This window comes from Malaya genurostris, chromosome 1 (genome assembly GCF_030247185.1).
Source record: "Malaya genurostris strain Urasoe2022 chromosome 1, Malgen_1.1, whole genome shotgun sequence".
NCBI lineage: Eukaryota > Metazoa > Arthropoda > Insecta > Diptera > Culicidae > Malaya > Malaya genurostris.
In genome coordinates this window covers 74,347,526-74,370,756 of record NC_080570.1, presented here as the reverse complement: position 1 = coordinate 74,370,756, position 23,231 = coordinate 74,347,526, and the positions used below count along the sequence as shown (strand labels likewise).

At 37.2% G+C, this 23,231-nt stretch overlaps 1 protein-coding gene across 1 annotated transcript in view; it reads left to right on the top strand.

Moving 5' to 3' along the window:
* LOC131440498 (protein hedgehog) overlaps window positions 1-23,231 on the top strand; it is a 34,102-nt gene that overhangs the window by 2,581 nt on the left and 8,290 nt on the right. The window contains exon 2 of the mRNA XM_058611818.1: window positions 14,394-14,655. Within this exon, the coding sequence (XP_058467801.1) occupies window positions 14,394-14,655 (262 nt within the window). The remainder of the gene's footprint in view (window positions 1-14,393; window positions 14,656-23,231) is intronic.

Here is a 23,231-nt window from a genome sequence, read left to right as displayed (position 1 = left end):
AGCCGGAGAGTAGAGTTTCATATACCATTCGATTCAGCTCGACGAACTGAGCAAATATATTTTTATGTGTGTATGTATGTATACCTTTCTTTCAATTTCGTATCGACCTAACTTTCAGTTCTGGAATTAAATCAAAAAATTTGCGAAAAATTGATTAAAATATACAGTAACTTTTCCGTGAATGCTGAATCGATTTTAACAAACTGAGACTCAAATGAAAGCCACCATAGAAAATATTTGAACTTCATATGGATCTGACTTCCAGTTTTGGAGTTAAATGGTGGCGAGTGAAAAATATTACAAATTGAATAGTTTGCTTTTATATAGGAATGTGTAAAGATGAGCTAACCACACAAACTCACATCAAATAGACCGGTCCCCGGAATCCGATTCCGGAAATCGTGGTCAAAACCTCCAAAACGGAACTCACTTGCTTTTCTCCGGGATGGCCAAACTGATTTACTTGAACTTAGATTCAAATGAAAGGGTTTACGGTTTTTCACCAATTTTTTTTTTAGAATTTTATCCATATCTGACTTCCGGTTCTGGGATTATAGTGTGACGAGTATTTAAAATGTCAAGCCGTCGTATAGAGCGACGATATAAAAGAGGAAAGTATTCTTCTAAATGGGACTCAACATTGCTCCAATGCATAAGGCCATGTGAGTAACAGGTTATAATCCGGTTTCGGAAGTACCGGAAATTGGAATCGAAATCCAAAAAAGGAAACTCACTTACTTTTCTCCGAGATGGCTCAACCAATTTTCACTAACAAACAACCGACATAAAAAGTAATCCGAAACTACAGCGAACAGTGTGTTTAAAATGTCATTTATACCGATGCCACAAAATTTCAAAAATATCTTCTCATTTTTCTTCGAAATTTTTTAGAATTTTAAGCTAAAACAGCTAAGATCTATTATATGAGCAGTTTTTCAAAAAATAACCACAGCAATATTGCTGAGAATACAAGTCACATGAGAAAGGCATCATCACACCAGGCATTTTTTTTAATTCTTGTAATTCGCAAACTGTTAAAATGGTTTCTAAATTGTAGAAAATCGATTAAAGTAGTGAAGCGATGCATCGTCCTCAAAACAGTCATTGTTTGATCACTTGTACTTTCATACTTACAATACATTAGGTTCATTCCACATATTCCACATATTCATACATTTACTATTAATTACGGAATCGAGAGGGATCATCAAGACCACCAGGGCAGGGAAAGTAGAAATGCCTACTTTCTACCCGTTGGAACTAATTTCCATTATGATCGCGATTGATTCATAAGCTCTTGTCATTGGAAGAAGTTTTCTCAACACTCCCGTGGAACGCTTCGGCGAAATTCTTATTATTTCAAATACCATGGAACCATCTAGCCTCATTTGTATTCTTCATACAATGTCTAGCAGATGATCCTCAATAAGTAATGGCTGATCAACTTTGGACAGACCGCTACAAAAAATAGTGGTTTTGCTAAAGAAATGGTTAGTACCACAGATAGTTCAACATATCATAAATTTGTTGCAAATAACTGTGGTTTTAAATTAGGTGTCTTATTGTAAAGATGTAGCAGAAAATTGTATAATAGTCATGTAATTGACAAATCGTACTTTGTATCGTATATCAGTTAAATATTTTGTAATCCTTTTGTTAAAGCAGAAATGTATAATAGAATATTACAAGTTCGTACATAAATGTGTGCTAATATACGTTCACTTTCAACTTTATCAGAACTAAATAAATTATCAAATCATCCGATCAAAACATTATTGTATGAAAAACGAGCGGCAGAATACAAAAATCGGATAAGTGCAACTTAGTTTAGAAAACCCGTTTATGTACTTTTGAGAACAAAAACCGGATGAAAACATTCACTGCAAACACCGGGCACTGTGTTTGGAATGTAACAATCGTTTTTCAAAACATTTTTGAAAAATCCGGACAAACAAACTATGAATACAAATACCGAATAAAAACTTTTTCGATTCATCCAAAACAAATGTTTTAATCCGATTCTTATATTCAAAGTTTTGCTTGTGCAGTTCTTGCAAATATAAAATTTTAAACGAATTTACAAAATTACAATACACAACCCGTGCTCGGTTTTTTCTCTTACTTTTTTATTTTCGCTTATCAAATTCTGGCATTCAGTTGGAAGGAAGCTTTTTAATTATTTTCAATTAAAAAAATCAAATTACTTTTATACAATAAATTATATATCATTAAATCTTGTGGCCTAGCTACATCTGATTGAGTTGGTATTGCAGACATACAATAATCCATCCCTTTGCCGCCTTGTTTGAAACGTTATCTGTAAATTCTTTGAATTGGATGAGCAACATTTTCACTGTCGCGACTGACAGTCGAAGTGTGGGAAATCCTTCATTTCATCTATCTCAGCATTTACCAGAAACTATTTGAATCTCGGCCACGATCGATCGATGATTTTGCGCATCTCATTTTTGCCTTCATTATTACTACTGCTTGGGTACACAAACAAATGGCTTTATTATAAATTTTCGCATCCGACTGTTTGGCTGACTGCGGGTGCAGCTTTTCCCCTGCCAAGCGGCGACACAATCATGATGTTTACATTTCACGCTGCCGCGCAAGTTTCCGTTGGCCGCGTGATAGACACGATAGGTACCCTTTACCGTGTCGGTAGAGGACTGAGTGTTGAAAGGCAAGTGGTGTTGGAGGTTATTATATCAATATGCCATTATAACGGGCGCACATTAGATAAAGCGAAGTGTAAATAAAATATTAAAAATCAATTCAATGACCAGCCGTGAGTCGTCTTCTGGTTGACGATTGAAAGAGATCTTTCATGGATTAGGCCTTCTGGAAAGTGTCTACTCATAACAGATGGAAAGTGTCTACTAAAGCCGCAATAAACGAAGCGGTTTGTGTTAATATAATTTATAATATCGAATTTAATAGATTGAAATTCGATTTGGGTTTTAGTGCGTTTTTTTCTATTTCATTAACAAGGTACTTATTGATAACATTCAGACTGGTGAATTCGCACTTATAAGATATTCATAGAAATAACATTTATTTTGATTCCATATGAAGCAGCATCTATTCTTCTCGTTTGCCTTTTGGTTGTTTATTTTTTGTTTCGATCTCCACAAGACCAACTTTTCTCGCTCCTCGCTGCCTTACTCAAAGTAAATCTTGAGCTCTTAAGCTTAAACAAATCAAAAAAAGAAGCAAAAACAAACTCTGGCCTCCATTTGTACTGCCGACCTCGCCGGCGGCAGCAAGAGTAGGCAGACATATGACCCAGAACATGCGCCAGAAGAGAAAGCCTCGGGCGACGACAGGCAGTGCAACGTACAAGGTAAAATATTTAATCATTAAAATTAAATAATCGCTTCTCCAAACGGTTGAGTTTCTTCGGCAAAAGTTGATCATCCCTTTAAAACCCCGAAAAGCTTTTAGTGAGAAAAATCAAGAAAATTATCTTAAGATAAAGTAATGCGCTCCACTCCCTCTGTCGCCCAATAGTTTTGAATGTGGATTCAAATAGCTCGCTGCCACAACATTGTGTAGTTTTCTTTATGCTGTAGGTAAAGTACTATTGTTGCATACTCTTGTTGATTTGTTACATTTCTTCAAGATGGAGTGGGAAAACACTTGTAAGCCGACGCTGTTAACAACGTACTTCACACCCGTGTGTTACTTATATATGCAATGATGCCTCGTCATGATGCAGCTTATTTCCTTCATTCGGACGAGCTGAAGAAAGTCAGTGAAGTCTCACCGACCGATAGCGAAAATATTTGTCGAGGGATTTTGGGGGAAAAGATTATCATTGCGTCAATATTGACTACCTTTTTGACAGCTGTACGTGATCACTGCCAATATTTGCTGTGTTCTTGCGGCACGGTTTCTTGATATGTGGGACTATTCAACACTTTCAAGAGAGAAGGTATATGATCCCATTTCACTCAAAAAACATGTTAAAACAAATATACAAATTTAACAAACTATGTGTCAATGTGAAAAACAAATACTAGTAAAATGACATCGTTTGTGATAACCGGCATCTAAGACTGAGACAATGAAGGAAAATTTTGAATGGAGGAAAAGTTGCAAGAAAATTATTTCCAAACTCATAATTTCTACACCAAAATGGTATATTTTTACAATTGATATGGACGGTCATCGATTTTTTTCGGTGAAAATAATAACTGATCGGTGCATTCAACCGGACGTTTCGACCTACTAAAGTGTTCGGTCATCCTCAGCGGCTATATGCTAATGACGTCTACACTACAACACTTCACATTTTCAACTATTTTTACATTTGATTCAACAAATATGTTATGAATTCTGCTATATTTTTACGTGCTATCACATTTAAGTTTATAAGCACCAAAAGTTAGGTATGTTTACTGAAGAGTATTTTTGGAATAATTCGTCCATTGATTGAATTACGTATTGATGAGTGGTATTAAATGAGGAATTACGTCGCATGTAAGCTTCTAATTTGTATATAGTTGTGTATATCTCACAAAGTACTACGCAGGCAACTTATGCGTTTATGAACCAGAATAGGAAGAAAGCACAAACATAATCATATCTATCGACGTACAAGAAAGTACCGTAATCACGGAAGTGAAATCCGAAAATTCCAGTAGGAAAGGTGGTAACATCAGGACCGACTTGCTCTGATTTCGAAGAAATTTTGAGTACGTTTTCAGTATGGCAAACCATCATTTTCAGTATGGCAAACCATCAAACCAGACCGACTCGGCTTAAAAGAATAAATTTGCTCAGAATTACTACTCTCTTATGCCGTTTTCGTTTTTAAATTGCACTACACCGGTGTATCGAAGGCTCAACTGAAACCGTTCGTTTTTACCAATTTCACTACACCAGTGCTACACTTTTTCTGCACCGATACCACTGGTGTAGCACTCATCAAAAATTCGGTGTAGCTCTGTGCAATGGAATCGTTTATTGTAGTCAAGGGTTACTGTTTATGTTTTCATAATTTTTCTTCGTTTATTCATGCCATGGTGTAGCACTGCACCGGTTGTAGTGCTAGCACCTGGTGGCAACGATACCTCCAACAACTAACGGAATGCAGCATTCTTTTGTTAAAAAGGTGAAGAAAACGGCACAAATCTCCAAATATCAAGGGAAACGTGCCATTTGAGCCAATTTGTTCTGATTCCTGAACAAGTGCGCAAAAAAAATAACAGAATCACTCAAAGAACCTTGTTCGACAATAAGCAGTGTTCTGAATCGCTTCCCGGGTAGACTTCCAACAACTAACGGAATGCAGCATTCTTTTGTTCAAAAGGTGAAGAAACCTGCAGGGTATAGGTCGATCAAGGTTATAAAAACCCCAAACAGGAACAAAAATCAGTAATCTAGTTCCTTTATAAGCAAATTCCGACAAAAATCGATGCAATCTTCAATTGAATCGATTCGCTCTCTGTATAAGTTAGTATATAAGTTCCTTTTCCCCATTACACAATACAAGTAGGTTTAGAATTTTCCCTACACAAAAATCTCAGAATTGCGGAAGCAAATGATGTCCTCATGGTAACAACCAAATCATATATATAATAGGGCTGAAAAGTCACCACTTGTGGCTGAACACCCAATTTAAATCTTAATAATTTAATTTTAACTCATATTCCAATAAATAGCTATTAAAAAAAAAAAATAATCCAGTTCGTGTGAGCAGTTCGACAAAAATCTTACTTTGTCAAAAAGTCAAAGGCAAACATTGAAAATTATTCATATGCAGTCTTCATTTGCTTGACGAAATAAATTAACAAATAAAATGTAATTAATTACGGTAATTAGCATTATGTTAAAAGCTTAAAAAATTGATAAACACTGGAAATCATAGCAACAATACACCTTCTTTATGATCATCAGTAGCGTCAATTGTTCGTAACCTTAAAGATTAAAAACGAACATGTCACAACCTCTGCAGCGATGTTAAATACATTCAAATTTCACGCAGATCTTGTAAGAACTGGTATGATTAAAGTAGACTAATAATAGGATTAAAGTACTGTTGAAAACCTGCCAAGGCTAACATTAGCCACCAAAAAAATCCATAGAAGTGATCGATCGTAGGTATCTTGCGAATCTGCTTAACTTTTCGACTGACCAGTATGCAAACAAGTGGGTATTTATGTTTATGTCTTTATGGCGCACCATTCAAATAAAAACTTGCTGTGGGTAGCGCTTGTAATGCCGCCTTTTAAGTTCCTTGCCGAAAGCAGTTCTATTGGTGCTGGTTCTAGTAGCCTACCGAAGGGGCTATGCTACCTTTAGCAGCTACAACCTTCGGCATGCAGAGATCTAGATTTGAGGATGTTACGAATCAGCGCTACAGCATCAAGCGGTGCACGAGTTGTAAAACTCATCACAAATATTCAATCAATTATGGAATTTATATCAGCACATATAAATCCAGTCTAAATAAGAAATCAACAGACAGAGCGGAAAATTTATGACATCACCTTTCATAATCTTTGATGGTCTTTATTCCTCAAAACACTGTTTGGTTTCGAATATGCAATAAAATTAAAGCAGAATTAGTTAATATGATTACGCGTTGGATATGCTCATTCTCAATATTGCCGACCACAGTCCTCGTATATTTTCCCTGGTTGCAAATTATCAAAGCCCTCTTTCTAAAAACAAAGATGTGTGGTTTCACTTTTAAGTAGAGTGCCTTCGAAAGACGAATGATTATCATGAAGAGAATGGTGCGCACAATAAAAAACAATAAAACGATAAAAGCTATACGGCAGACCAGTGTGATCGTGATGAAATTGATGATCATTATCACAGCATCATTATCGAGACCGTCAGAAACGCAAATTCAAATCTTACCGACGAACTTTTGACTATATCACGCGTTAGTTCACACGAAATGAAAAGGTCAACACAACGGTACTGCCACGAGCTTCTCATACACGATCGGATTGCCCGATCATCACTAATTCGAATTTGATTGCTATGCTACCAATAACTTGAAGATCACGTTTGGCGATTGCAACAAATTAGATACAGCACCATAGTCAAGAAATTGCACCAAAACAAATTTTAAAATTTTTCCTTTTGTGATTCGTACGCAAGTGTATTTGAGATGCGTACAGAAAAGCATGCGAATCAATGAAGGAGAGATTCCTTGATAAATAATAATTTTCTCAAAACTAGTATATGAACCGGAAATTTTAATTTTTTCAGCATATGGCTAGTGTACTAAATTGCTTCTGCATGCTCATGTTTGCTCAACCTCTCAATGTAATGTTTTGGTTTGGAATCGTGATTCTTCAATCGTCAAAAAGGTCACTTCCCCCGACATACAGGCTTTGGCATATCTCCTAGGTATAATTATTCACATCCTAGATTTCTCACAGTTATGTGCTTTGCCGGAGGGCTTCTGCAAAAGTTTTGTTTCTGTAAAGATATGCTATGCAACGATATATGAAAGGCTTGATTAAAACTTGAAGAACAACAAATCCGAATGAAATCGAGGCTTCGATATTGGTGGAAAATATATGTAGATTCCAAAAAGCACAGGCTCTGGCAATTGCAGTGCTACATTGAAACAAACAGATAAATTTAGAAACACTTTATTTCTGATTTATTTCATTTTTTTTTAAACAATTGAATAAACTGCATTAGAATCAGATAAGATAAATGTATATCATAAGCATATTCTATTCTGAATAGTAGAATATCAAATAACTGAAAAAATCATATTCTATAAATACTTTGTTCTTGCTTTGAATTTACAATGACAGAATTTTATATTTTGTTGATATGTTCTCATGCAGACTTTGTTATGATTATTGATATTTTAACTCTTATCTCAATCTAAATAATGTTATGATATTGTTATTTCAACGATGATCTGTAATGCAGGTGTTTATTAAACGTAATACACGCCGAATAGTGGAGCATGCTTAAAATAACGAAACTGTTAGTATATTTTTAAATAAGATTTATGATGATTTCTAGCTTCAACATAAATACTGTTCTCGGTTTGATTTGAATCAAAATTTTAGTCTAATCATATGAAACAAATATTTGTTCCGACTGATTTTTGTTCAGATAAACTAATTTTCTATGATGTTGTTTGTTTAATAATACAACTAAGTTTACGGGTTAAATGAACCATATTGGATTTATTTCTTATTTTATTTAAAATCGCATAATATTACATAGTCCATATATTTGATGCAGAATATCTATCTTGATTGGACTGATGAAGCACCGAATCATTGGATACTAATTGAAATACCAGGGTTTTTGTCTAGCGACGAATATAAATGGAAATGAAAATAGTATCAAGAATTACCTTGCAAGTTAGTTTGAAAGAAATCATTTTATTCTTAAAAACAAACACAAGTGTATGATTTTAACAAACAAAAGCGTTAGTCGAAATAACTAAATTTAAATTCATTTGGTTATCTTTGCATATAGGAGTCAACAGTAACAGGATGTTGTTTCAAAATCTATCAATTTGTTTTATTCGTGTATTAAATGTCAAACTGTAATTATTCTTCGCTCGTTCTGATGCGATGTCCTAGCGATGCGTAGGACATCGCACTGAAGTATTTGCGTTGCTATTATCAACCATAATTTTTGCTGTATGACACAAGCACAGACATATAACAAACTACCTGTCATACAGTTAACCCGTTGGTTGTTGCCATAAATAAATGAAATCACCATTCGCGATCTGGCCCGTGCAATTATTTGCACGGTATGGTGCCCGATCACCACTCTATAAGACGTACAGTAATATACGATTAATGTATAACCATCAAACGGTGCGTTTAACCACTTGTTTATGGTCGTTTATAACGACATAAAGCATATACGTAGCCTCTCGACATCTCCCGTGACGCATAAATACCATTCGAGTGAATGTCGACTGCCTGTAGTTTGTATCATAGCTATACGACATTCGCGACTAGTCAATTTATTTGTTACCTATACAAACCAAAATTCATACCAAATCATTATATTTTCCCAACAGCGAACGAGGTTCATCGAAGGTTATCGATGAAATTCCACTCTTGCCCTTCCGAAAAATCAACCACAAAATGTGTCGCATTCTTCGCCGTATATTCGATACTTCCAGTCAATGCGGTATACGTAGGGAATGATCTACTCGTTGTTTATTGAAAAGTTCTCTTGCCCAGCGTGATCCCACACAAAATCCCGGCACAACTTCAACCTGGCGGTAGGTTGATCCAGTATCTAATTACAAACTCCGGATACTCTTTTGGCTAGATGGATATTGATCTCCAAAAAAAAACTCTTCAAATGAACACATGGGAGCGTCGGCTCTTGACGTACGGTACACACTCTTAAGGATTCCCGTAATTAAACTATCTGATAACTAACCTTCCTCAATCAACTTGAAGCATGTGATCCTTTGTAACCCCTTTATCCTGTTGGTAGCATTTAGTTCGATTCCCGTTCGCCGTGGCTTCCGAGACACGGCAACTGATTCGTATCACCTGCCATCGATCATCCGGTAACTCTCACGCACCGCTCAGTCGAAGAGTAGCCCGTTGAGTGAGTTGATTGCCTCTTGTGTTATGGCACATTTATAATAGCTGCTCAGCACTGCACAATTGAAACCTGATCCGCTTTTACCGCCTCGTCCGTCAATTCCTGTGCCGTCTCTGATTGATTTTCCTTCGTCGGGTAGCGATTATAATCTTCAATAGCATTATGTGTACTGTTACTCTATACAAGAAGATTTCCTATGGACTACCTTATCCACTTTCTCGTCTCGTCAACGGAACAAGCAAACCAGGCAAACGGTTGCATATTATTAAGGCAAGATTACATTTTAATCACATTTTTTCAATCTACACGTTCCAGCCCGTGCAGCCCTTCTTTGACACTCGCCAGTGTTACTCCTGACTGGATTCACAGGCGGGTTATTAATCACACCTCTGAGGTGTATTGTTGAACAGCCTCCGACAACGACGACCGGTCGACCAGCAGCTGAATAGAGCTCGATGACACAACTTATTGTACCAGGAGCCTGTTTAACATAAATAACACGGCCCACTAACTGAAAGTGGTCGCGTACGATTGTGGTATCCCACACTGTTTCTTGCCCTCAAAATCTACTGATCGTCCTCATGAACTTGAAATGACAAAACAAGTGAATTATATTAATGCGTTGTAATTTAATATTTATCTCCCGTTTACCCTTCGTCCTTATTGTGAGCTTGACAAATGATTTCAGTTAAGGCAATTTATCATCTCGAATGTGTGGAAAATTTTACGCGCACACGGAAATAGAAGTGTCACCGACATAGATCCAATAGTCATGCGTGCGTCGATGTAGATATTTTCAAATCTTGATCAACCTGGAGGATATTTTCCGATTCGTCTGATGAACTAGTGATTCTTCAACTCGTTGTTTCAATAATTATTAGTTGAATGGAATTTTCAGCTTGTTCAATTGAACATGAAATAACTAAGTTATAAAATCATCAATGTATAAAACTAAAGCTAAATCATCTGGTAATGTTTCATGAATTGTGTTATCTGTGTTTGTTGATTTGTTTTTTGTTTTTTTTTTGTAAGTATTCCATACACCGAGTTCCGGTGAACATCTTTTTTTTAAGTTTGATTTTTTGTATTCAACTACTGCTAAACATAATAAAAAAAAGTCGAGTAAGTTGGCACATTATTTAATGCGCTCCCAGCCCCTAATTCTGTATGCAAACACAAATTGTTCACGTATCTGAAGCCTTCTTAATTATAAAATTATTGTAACACGGTGGCTTCCCTAGTCGGGACCAACTAATCCTTCTAATCATTCAAGGATACTCAAAGACAAACACTAAACATGCCACCGGCATTGCGATTTAGCTTCTTAGCATTGCCGTACGAGTTTTGTTGGTTCATTCCTCGTTTACATCCGTTTCTCAAGTGAAACTTCCACGAAACTCCGGCAAGGTGATATCTGAGTAATCCACTGCCCTTTTGGAACAAATTATTTAGATACCGAACCGTACAAAGAATCAAAGAAAGTGACCGTATCCTACTCCCTGTCTCACCGCTGAGGATTGGCCGCTCTCCCGCGCAAGATGCTAAACAATACTACAAACAGTCGGTTTCTATGCAGACCATTGATGACAGGCCTTTTGTGGATCCAAACGACTAGGCAAACATAATTAAACACGCAATACGCGCATCAAACAAGAGAGGAAATTAACAAAATAGTGTAAATTTGCTGTTGTTTTATAATTATATACAAAATAACAAGAATAACCAGCCATTTTTTTATATCCATTCAAAATCAGTAAAAGGGGGCGAGAACAAAATTTAGACAAACATATTTGAGACAATGTAGCGGTTAGATTTGCACCTTTAAAACTAACCATAGCTGGCACATAGTTGAATGAACATTGTTTTCGGAATACTGAATATTTGTTGCTACATATTCTGCATCGAATTACCTGCAAGCTACTCGAGTGTGTAGGGAAGTATCACAGCCTATTGAATGTTTCCTCTTTTATTGCTTCAAAAGTTAATCCCTGACTCTCAGGGGAACGCAACCGGTAGCAGCTGATGGTTTCTAATAGCCACAATAGCAAGAGAAGGTAAAAATTCGCATGCCTCATTGATGTTTGCAAACATAAATCTTTTGCATTGTTTCGAATACCGGTGAGGTATGTACCTTTGGGAGAAATGATTCATTTTTTGCACCACGACACATTCAATTAGAACAACAATTGATGACACAGTTACCTACCTTACCTACCGGCATTTTATCCCCGGAGAAATTATTGTGTTTGTTGTAGGATTTCAACAATTTTCATTTTGCTGTTTTTAATGTGAGCTGAGTTGAAAACAAAATTCTATCGAAGGCTTGTCGCTTCACGACCATTGATGTCGTTTTTTCTCTTTAAAGGTAAACAACGAATTGAGAAGAATTTCAAAATAATAATTTGCATTGGATAGCACATTTTTAACGACATTGGTTTTGTACTTTTTAAGATTTTAATATCAAAATTCATATTACATTCAAAATAGCTATTCGAAAAAGATCTGAAATAAGCGATTTATTTTGTTTTAGAAATCGTTCATGCCAAATTCATAGATCAAATTTGCTATAAATTGCTTAGTTCGCGCATCCATACTGTTCACATAATTGTCTATATAACATGTTGAAACTCACTTCTGCTGGAAAAATTGACTCAATCTAATATCCTGACCGAAGTGCAGTATACTAAAGTAATACGGCACACATCAAAACAAGGAATATCCCAGATGGTCAAACGAACGCAGTCAATAAAAAATGCTTATAGCAGGAAGGGAGCAACGCTATGAAAGAAGTTCAAAGCGAGAAGTTTAAACCTTATAACGTCCAAATATTTAGACGCCGTAACAAATTCTTCCGGCTTTCAGAAGGGAGGCCGGGGAGAATCGATTCCATGGTACCCTTAAAACAAACAGCACGCAACACGACCAAAGATCGGTTAGAAAGGTTTTCAAGACAAGACAAATGCTACCAAGACTACAAATTCCAGGAAACCAACACAAGAAAAAACGAAAGCTGAGACGGCCAGAGAAACGATGACAGAAACGGATGGCAAACTGCTGGAGAATGGGACAAGTCTCGAAAATCGATTACTTTTTGAGTCCAGGTTACCTCTTCGCTCTGACCTCGCATTTGTCTCGCTTCGAGGACACCGCTCCAGGGTGGTGACTAAATAGCTGCCAACCACGACGGGCGGGTGAAAAACGAAAGAAGCGTTTCATCAGACACCCAACCCAATTGACAGCCGTGAAAACATTTAAATCTAATATGACATCTGTGACGAAATGTTTACCGGATTAACTGTGTTGTTGTGAGGAGATGAATCTGCCTTCCTACCTCTGAAACTAGTTGTGTTGTTGCTCTTCGATTTCGAAAGTTCGTTCGACTGGAACGACCATGAAAATAAACATAAATTTTGATTTTATTTTTTAGCCTTAGTCCAAGGAATTGGGAAAAAAGACGAACAAGGGTGGCAAATTGGACATAGTTGGAATAAACTGCTCTGATCCCACATACTCCGTTCACTTGTACGTTTTGGCTAATCTGAAAAAAAAACGCTCGGAAATCATACCAAGTTCCGAAGCATTCATGCAGTATTTTGAACTGTTTTCTTTCAATTATGAAAACAGTTGAAAACACTGTTTCACCTGCCAATTGATTTATATTGCACTATAGTATTCATCTAGCTGGTACTTCCTGTTGAGAGAAAGAGCACCAAAATTATAGGATGCAGCAGACATACACGAAATGAAAATAATTTTAATGACTTAAGCCACGCCTTCACACTTCTTCGCGCTCTCATAGGTGGAGTCATCCGCGTCTGAAACATTTTGGTTGTTGCCGTTGTCGCTCAGGAGACGAAAAACGCAGACAAACATCCCACTGACTACGTAGTAGCTTTCAACTCCTTGCACTAACAACGACGGAACCGTTATTGTCGCTGTTTAATTCGACAGTTATTTAGCTCCATTCGAGCGCTGTCAATTTCCTCTTCGCACCTTCACGACGACTGGCTGGCTGACAAGAAGAAGGTGAAAATTAGCAGCCGGTGGCGATTGAGCTTCTGCTGCTGTTTCAATGCTGAAAGTGGCCCCTGCACGTTCAGCGACACCAAGTCGTCAATGTGGCCATGGTCGGGTGCAAAAAAGATTAATATTTATTTTTATAGCTACACGCACCTCGTTAATCAACTGCCAGTCAGCGAGTGGAGCCATCATTAAATGCAAAGGAGGTTTTTATCATACTCTTTTCTCGCCGCGGCTGTCATTCCATGCATCAGATAGGTGCAAAAGCTTGAAATTGAGTTGAGCCCATGTCATTGCATTGGCAAAGTGTATCATTTTTAGACTCACGCATTGAAACCATAGCTATTTCATCTCTATGCTATTGCTTCTAGGTTTAAATTAGTAGTGGGACAAATCATAAATCGATCATTTAATTCTTTATACCAGGTGGTCTAATACAGAGTGCCACAGAACTACTTGAACATGGGATACGCCTTTAATGAGCAATTTTAATGATATCTTCACTTATTTATTACCTTGTTTTTTTCCTAACGCGCTTGTCAAGCCATATTACAAGTGCATTCGCAACTATGTTGAAGTAAAGTTACTCTGTATAGTTTCTTGCACGTTACAAATTCCCGGGCTAACTAACTGTTTCAATTCCTTTCACCCTATGTTCATAACACCAACAGGTATCGCTATGTATTAATTTATGACAATTACCATGTTGACAAATGATTATCGTCATTATAATTTAATCTAATCAACGGAAACGTGATTTAATTTCTAACATGCATATGTTTTAATTCTGCTTGCAGCGTTGCAAAGAAAAGCTCAACATCTTAGCAGTATCGGTCATGAACCAATGGCCCGGACTACGACTGATGGTCACCGAAGGGTGGGATGAAGATCACATGCACGCCCGAGAATCTCTACACTACGAGGGTCGGGCAGTAGATATTATGACATCGGATAAGGATCGTTCCAAAATTGGAATGCTGGCGCGGCTCGCCGTCGAAGCAGGCTTCGATTGGGTATTCTACGAAAGCCGCAGTCACATACACTGCTCCGTCAAGTCAGGTAAGTTCAAAATTTAGCACATTTCAACTTCGTCAAGCAAAAGAGCTAACCACAGTACGTAAGCGCCGGTGTTGTAACACTACCCACCCCCTTCAGTGATCTTTTTCCGATCTCACCAATCCCTGAAACAGATTGAAATCGGATATTTTTATTTTGCCGACATACACGTACTCCTACATGATACAGTTCCATTCAGATATATCATTTTTCAATGTTAAAAGTGACTTCACATTTGCTTTTCAGTTTGATAAAATTGTCGGAATGTATTCTTCTGTCGAAACTGTTGTCACACACATTCTTGAATACAGTACATGTCTTCAGCCTCGTACAGACTGCATGCATATCTTCCTCCTAGCAAAATCTGGAATAGCAGTTATAATCATAAGAGTCTTGATTGCTTTTGTGAATTTCTCATACCCTCAGAAAACCGATATTGTATCCGACATTTACCAAAAACTTGATTACCTGATATTGTTCATATTACTCAAAATTATTTGTTTCACGATAGTTTAGTCATCTACATCCTTTTTGTAAGGAAACTTTTAATTTTTCGCACACATTACTAGATATCGACAAATTTTGTATGGATTCAAAGTGTCTTTTGGGTTTGGTGTTAATGTATAAGTTGGAACGAAAACAGTAGATCCTTCTAGATTCATTTTAATTGAGCAATAATTGAAATATCATGAGCGTTTCTTTGAATTTTAATAGTTAAAACTAGTGCATTACAATATTGAATAGTGCTATACTTCTCGCAAACTTGTTTAATTTTCAAACAGCCATAGGAACTCCTAAGTGTACCTCGAATTACGACGAAAACTCACATCGTTTAATGATTTAATAAGTACATTAACCGATTCACACCCGAGAAGAAATACCGAAAGGCTGATAAGAGCTACCGGTCCTACTATTAAATACTTCTTGAGTTATCCAGAAGCAACAAAAACTCCTTTTTTGTTGGATCATTACACGCCGCACGTTAAATATCCTTCATTTTCAACGAACACTAAGGTGTTGCAAGGAAAGTAGAAAAGCGAAACACAAACCAGATCTTGATCGCAAACATGCAAATGATTGCAAGTTGCAAACCAGCGAACAGAAAAAATAAAAAATTGCATCCATGTGCAGACGAATGGACGAAAAAGGTTAAACATGCACGAAAAGTGTGATGATGATAATGACAGTGAGAGAAAAATACCCGCAGGCTTTACAGCAAATGCTGAAGAACCAAAAATCGTGCGAATTTTGAACTCGTGCGAAACTGATCTTAATTCATATAAACTTGTTGTCCAAACAGTACTCTTATACATATTTTCTCATTGTTGTAAGTCAAATCCATTATGTGTTGATTTACCCAACAGATTTTAATAAACATAAGAATTATTTATTCATCAACTGACTTTCGGAACAGTGATATAACAAGTACGGTAACATTACCCAACCTTCATCTCTGCTTCAGTAGTCATCTAATATGCGAAAACTATTAGATAAAGGGGACGGGTATAGCGTGATGGGTAAGTCGATGCCTTTCACGTAATCCGCCTAGGTTCGATTCCCAACCCCGCACATAGGATCAGAAAGTTTTTCTGACCCGAAGAGGCGAATGACCTTAAGGTTAAAACCTCTACAATTGAAACAAAAAAAACTGAGATCTGCTGTCTCTGTTCGATAGATTGACTTTAAGGGTTAGATGGAAATAGGCGAATTCGCTTCGAGCTTGTGCGTCGCTGTAACAGCAGTATTGCACAATTGTCGAAGTATTCTTTCTACGGTATTGCTTCTTGGAACCGAAGCAAAGATATTGTATCCGATTTTATCACAATTCGTTGATGGAATATTATGGCGTCTCTACTATTGAGATAACTTCATACTTTGCTAAACACTCATTATTATTTTTTGTTTACATATGAAGGAATCAACAATTTTGTTTGGCAAAACACTAAAACGACAAATTGAGAACTAGTGAACTAGTGAACTTGCGAAATTGTTCCTCAAAGATTCACGGTATTCACAATGAATTTTGTTCATTCCGTGGAATTTCTCTTCCATTATGCTATCCTGGAATATGGAAACCCTCACCCATAGTGCGTTTTTTATTGCTCTTTTGTCATACTGTTTGATGGTCAATATAATAACTTTCATATGGATCTAAATTTGTAAAAATGTCAAATATACACGGTTGCGAAATTTAATGCATTATTATTGTTAATCCTAGAACGCTGTCGTGACTTTTTCTATACGTAATCGCCAAAAAATCTTGCACATTTACACCAAAATTTATGCTCGGTGCACATAACCATGTACATACCTTATGATCAAAAAAGAACCGGAATTTTCATTTAAAAATTCCCGCGCTTGTCCAATCGGTGAACTTTTATTCTCTTAACGTTGGTAACACTTTTATACACATTCTGTCAAATTTTGACGCATATCGTACGATTAGTTTTTGTTTGGCGTCTATACAAAGAAGTTGAAAAATTTTCGTGTGGCGATTTTTATAATGGATGGTTTCGGCTCGCCTTCGAAGCGCCACTCGGTTCGATTGTTGTGCGGTTTAGTGGTTCTTTTTTATCATAAGGTACTTGTTTTACGTGTCGTCTTTGAACTACTACGCACTGATGAGTCAAAGACAAAACGTAAAACAAGTATATAAAATTTTTTTGTCCTAAATTACATCGAAATTTTCTTTCTACCCTCGTTTTGCTGTAAATCCAGCATTTTCCAACCCATTTTTTTTTTAAATTGATTTGGCATTGTTAAGGTTTGGAAATTATTTATTTGACACACGGCAAATGTTTTCCAAACCATTCGAAACATTTATTTATTCCTATGTATTTGTGAGCATCAAGTTCAAGTATTTATTAACACTATATATAGATTAAGTTATTGTTAATTATGTGTGGGTGGTTTGCGAATAAGCTCTTTTATCCAAGAAATCATAAACACATGTATCGCTTCACTCGTGTATGTCACTACTCTTCACTACTCTTCTATAACTGTTATCGAATGGCTAGTTCTACATACAAGATAAACAATGTTATTATTCAACAATATTGTAACTTTCAATATTCTTTACATTTTTCTCTCTTAACTTTATTCTCAATAACGACGTATTGTTTTTTCGATCGTATTTCATTTGTATTCCAAAAAACTCTTACAATCAAATTTCCGTATTTTTTGCTCTCAACAAAACATTAACGTAAACGCTCTCGTGGGTTCATTTGTACCCCAGACAAACTTCAAACGGTCATAGCTCAACCCGTTAAGTTAAATACAAATAATGCACTAGTGTAAACGAAAAACTAAACATCAGATTGAATTATAGTAAAAAAATTTTACGGCTACAGTAAATCGTAACGAAATAACGGAAATTTGAAGTTGCGAAAGCGTTCTAGAGTTAAAACCAGATTATGGTTTGTCACCGTAAAAAATAAGTCGATAAACGTACAATACTGCTGTTTTAGCGACGCAAAAATTCGAGGCAAATTCACGAATTCTCGGCCAAAAGCAAAGTCTTGGCGTTACATTCCTTTTTTTGAAATTTGGCCTCTCTGTTTCAACAGACTTCGCAGCCGATTCATAGCGTACAAAATCATTACATGGCTAGTGCAACGTTTTCACTGACGTTAAGAATCCTTTCAGGTTAGGGCTTGAACATACTGCAACTGGCTTGTAGGACCAGCACCCTATGCATTGAACCGTCAACCCGGGCGAATTGTCTGCCAATCTTCTCTTAATCAATGCGCTAACGAGAGATAGCAGATCTCATTCTAACTAATGGCTTTAGTATATCATATGAATGATATAGTTGCGATGAACAGATCATAATTAAAATTGCAGGAGGTCAAGAATATAAATAAAAAATAAATTGAAATGCACTTCTTGCTGTCGTAATCATTTTCTTGATCGGTCTCCATTTTGTTTTTTTTTTTATTTATCTAATTCGTACATGCGACTGTATTGTCCAAGCTTACACGAGTGAATGAGCTAACCTTCTCATGTACATCAAAGCATCCATCCGTCAGGGATGGTTTCCTTTCATGGATTACACACTAAATGAAAACACGAATAATTATAGTAATTAGGTTTTTTTTATGAAATGTTCATTGATAATTTCTATTGGGTACTACATTATCCTCGTCCTCTACTCTAATTAAAAACAAAATAAACAAATTTATCGTCAAACTTAGATGGTTTCTTGATTTTATCTCTACGTCGAAGGGCTTTGGTTTGTGATTTTGGATTCTCATCCGGCGTATCTGATGAACACAAGTCAGGTTTCTGACTTTGAACTGTATCGGTAATTCTTGCTGAATCAATAATATCAGAAGCAAATCTGGGACCTTTTTAACGTCGTTTACATTTCGTGTGTATTGTACCCCGTTGCCGCTTATTACCACGATTTTTGCTCCGGTTCTTGAAACGACGGTATATTGCTCTGAGGAAAAATTTGAATCGACCTTGTTACGCTTTTGCTGCAAAATTAGCACTTTATCACCAACCCTAATATTGGAATTCTTTGCTGCTCTGGTTGAATCTGCATGTTTTTTGCTTAACAATTTAGATTGAGCATCACTCTCTTTTATATCAATCCTGTCCAATTCATTATAAGTACCGTCCCAGAGACTTGGAAACGTACCACGAAACTTCCATCCTGTCATTAACTCAAAAGGGGTGACAAGCAGCCTAGAATGAGGTATTATCGTGTTATGGTGGTGTACATAGCGCTGTAGGACCACTCTCCAGTTTGTGCCGTCAATCTTTGATCCAGCAATAGTTTTTATTATTCCTTGATTGTGTCGTTCCACCAATCCATTCGTTTGTGGGCAGAGAGGAATGGATTTTCTAACTCGCACTCCTTTATCTTCCCAAAACTTTATAAAGGTTTGACTTTGAAAAGGGGATCCATTGTCGCTTTGAATAATTTTCGGACATCCCCAGGTTTTAAACACTTCACATAGAGCAGCATTGGTACTTTCCGCGTCTGTCAGCCTCATTTGTACTACTGACAGGTACCTAGAATACGTATCTACTACAACAAGGAAGTGTCCTGTACCATATGCAGGAATGGAAAGAAAATCAATCTGTATTATTTGCCACGGTCCATCTGGCAATTCACGACTCGACAGTGGAACTGGAGGATTCTTTCTGCATAACATAGCACAAGTCTTACATTGTTTGACAAATCTTATAGCATCTGAAGCCATTCTTGGCCACCAGAAAAACTCACGAAGAATTCTTTTCATTGCTGATTCTCCCACATGACCGGAATGAGCTAACTGCATCACTTTTAGTCGTAATCCGATTGGTAGTATTGACTTATCGTTTTTGAAAACAAGAGATCCTAGTACATGAAGATTGTCTTTTTGTACTTCAAATCTACTTAGTTCGACAGGCCAATGACCACACGCTATAGCTCTTCGAACCTGTTGGAGTTCTTCATCGTCATCAGAGTGGCGTTCTATTTCTTCCCATGAGATGTCCATACATCCTACATCTAGAGCAAACAGAAAATGATTCTCATCCTCCTCTTCAAACGGTGGAGGTGTTTGTGTTTCCTTGATTAACCGCGATAGAGCATCAGCAATATTCTGCTCACCTGGCACTCGCCTCATTACAAAATCATACGGCTGTAAGCGAAGTGCCCACGCCTCTGCTCGAGAAATGGCTCGTTTGCCTAGGCGATGATAAGAATTAAATATGTACTCATTCGCTTCTGCATCAGTCCGAACTACAAAAGATCTCCATTATTTTTACGTTTCGTCTTTGACTCATCAGTGCAGAGCAGTTCAAATTGAACTGCTTAGTGCTAAACTCGGCAGTTCAATTTGAACCGCTAAGCAGACGTAAAGTTTCTGCTATTTACAGAACACTTTTTGTTTTGCAACGAAGTGCAATGTCTTTTCTGACGTGCCGAACGAAAACGTGTTTTCGACTATTTCTGGCCGATGCAGGTATGGTCATTTAGGGGTTAGCCAAATTTTGTGCTAGGGCACGATCTGCTCAACAAGTAAAATGAGAACCTTTCCACACCCCAAACGACCGCCAAAGCTTCCTTATGTGAATGAGGATACTTTTTTTCAGTTAACGTAAGCACTTTAGACGCACACGCAATTATACGAGCAGCTCCAGATTCATCATACTGTACTAAGACAGCTCCTAGACCTATAGGTGATGCATCAACAAACAATTCAGTCTTATCTGTAGTTTTGTAGTAACCCAATTTTTTAATTGTCCTTAATGCCTCACATCTTAATGAATTGAACTCATCCTCCTCTTTTTGTGTCCAGTAAAACTGGTCTGCATTTGCTAGACTACGAAGCCGTTCAGTTTTATTTGCGCGGTTTAGTATAAATTTATCGGCAAAAGTCACCAATCCCAGAAAACTCTTTACCTCCGAACAGCTGGCTGGATGTCGAAAATTTTTAATTGCGCTAATTTTTTCCTCTTCCATCTTCCATCCATCACTCGTTAAAATAAAACCAACAAACTTAACCTCTCCCTTACCGAAAATACACTTCGATTCATTAAGCTTTACGTTATGCTCCCGCAAACGAATCATAACCATCTCTAAGTTGGCATCATGCTCTTCTTTTGTAGATCCGAAAACTAAAATATCATCCAGGTAATTTTTTACACCTTTGCAATCACCCAGTATCTGCCTTTGCAGGGTCTCCTGGAAGATATCTGGAGCATTGCAAAGACCAAATGGCAATCTGACAAATCTGTACATGCCGAATTCCGTAAAGAAATTTGTTAAGTGTCTGGAATCCTTATGTAGCTCGATGTGAAAGAAAGCGTTAGATAGATCTATAGTAGAGAACCAGGTCGCGCCATTGAGTTCAACTAAGATTTTTTCTAATGTTGGCATCGGAAAGGGTGTTCTGTTTATATATCGATTTGGTCCCCGCAAATCGATAACCAACCGGATGTCATTTTTTCCTTTTGCTACGACCAGCATGGAAGAACAGAATGATGTATCCATGTCGCTATCAACACTTTCAATTATTCCTGTTTCTGCCAATTGCTTTAGTCTTTGTTCCACCAATGGTTTCAGAGCATGAGGAACATTGACAAAAATATTTCTACATGGAACTTCATCCTTGTTGTATGAAATTCTAACAGGGGGTACATTGAACTTCGGAAAAACTTCTGACTTAGTGATAGAATCTACGTAAGACTTATTCTGAACTCCTGTAATCATAGCTATACTATCCATACAAATTGTAGAATTTACTGGGACGCTAAGACCCAGCATTAGGATAAAATACCTATTAGATGTAGCTCTACTCAATAGCGAACGAAATTCTTTCACAACATAGAACTTTTCTATGTATACAGGTCTGTCATCACTGACGAACAAAGTTGCTTCAAAAGTGGCTAGCACTGTCATGTTTACGGTAGCTGCATATGCTCTAACCGAACAGTTAGAACCATCTTGAATATTGTACACGTTTTCCCTATAGTTTTTATCAGCAATTAACATTTTGAAGAGATCCTCCGTAAGCGTGTTTACCTGTGCACCCGAATCGATCAGAAATTGACATTTCATGCCGGCAACTTCACATAAGATCAGCCCATCCGCTCCATTTTCAATGGTAGCGACCCAGTAGGAGCCTTGGTCGGACGGAACCCCTTTAAGAAAGTCTCTAATTGGCACAACAAGAATATCACTCTCTTTCGAATAATCGCGATGTTTTGGATCGTGAACTGGTTGTACACTTTCAGCCTCTTCTACAGCTGAGATTCGTTGCGATTCAGTCGGTGTTGCGGGCAACAATTGATTTGACGATGATGGGGCGGCTGCTTTGGACCGGCACGCTCTTTGGAAATGGCCCATACGACCGCAATTTCTGCAGGCTTTGTCTTTAGCGGGACAATCTGATTGAGTGTGATAATAGCTGAAGCATCGCCAGCATTTTTGCTCAGATGATTGTATGGATTTTTTAAAGCGATTGTGTCATATAGCTGCTGGTCGTTTGCGTTGGAGAAAAAGAAAACGAAATCCAAATATTATCTAAAAAACTATTGAGGTTGCTTCTTTGCAAATCGAAGATAAAAATCATCAGTTTAGTGCTAATCTAGCATAATTCAATTAGCTTTGTAAAGCTAGCTAGCATTTGGCTGCAGAATTATGTTCCGAACAATGTTTAATATCGAAGAGAATTCCACAACTTGGTCCTTCTGAATGCCAGAAATGAATCCGAAATGATTTTCATATTTCGATCGTCATAAAAAATTCTCTATGTTGCTATTTTAGTGGCCGCTGGGACCGCCCATTTGTGAAAAAGCTACAAACGAAATCACGTATAAATTAATTCCTAATAAAATTGATTCAGTTTGGAATCAATCGGCACTGTGAGCAGATGTGTTGCGGGCCGTTCGCAAGGCCAGTTTAGCTTCAAACATGAGCGATTATGTTTTCCAGCTGCTGGTCATTTGAATTGGAGAAAAAGAAAACGAAAAGTGGACAACGATGGGAAATATTATACAAAATCAGCTGTTCTAATGGCTCTAAATGTTATCTAAAGAACAATTAAGACTGTTTCTTTGTAAATCGAAGGTTTTTACCGTCA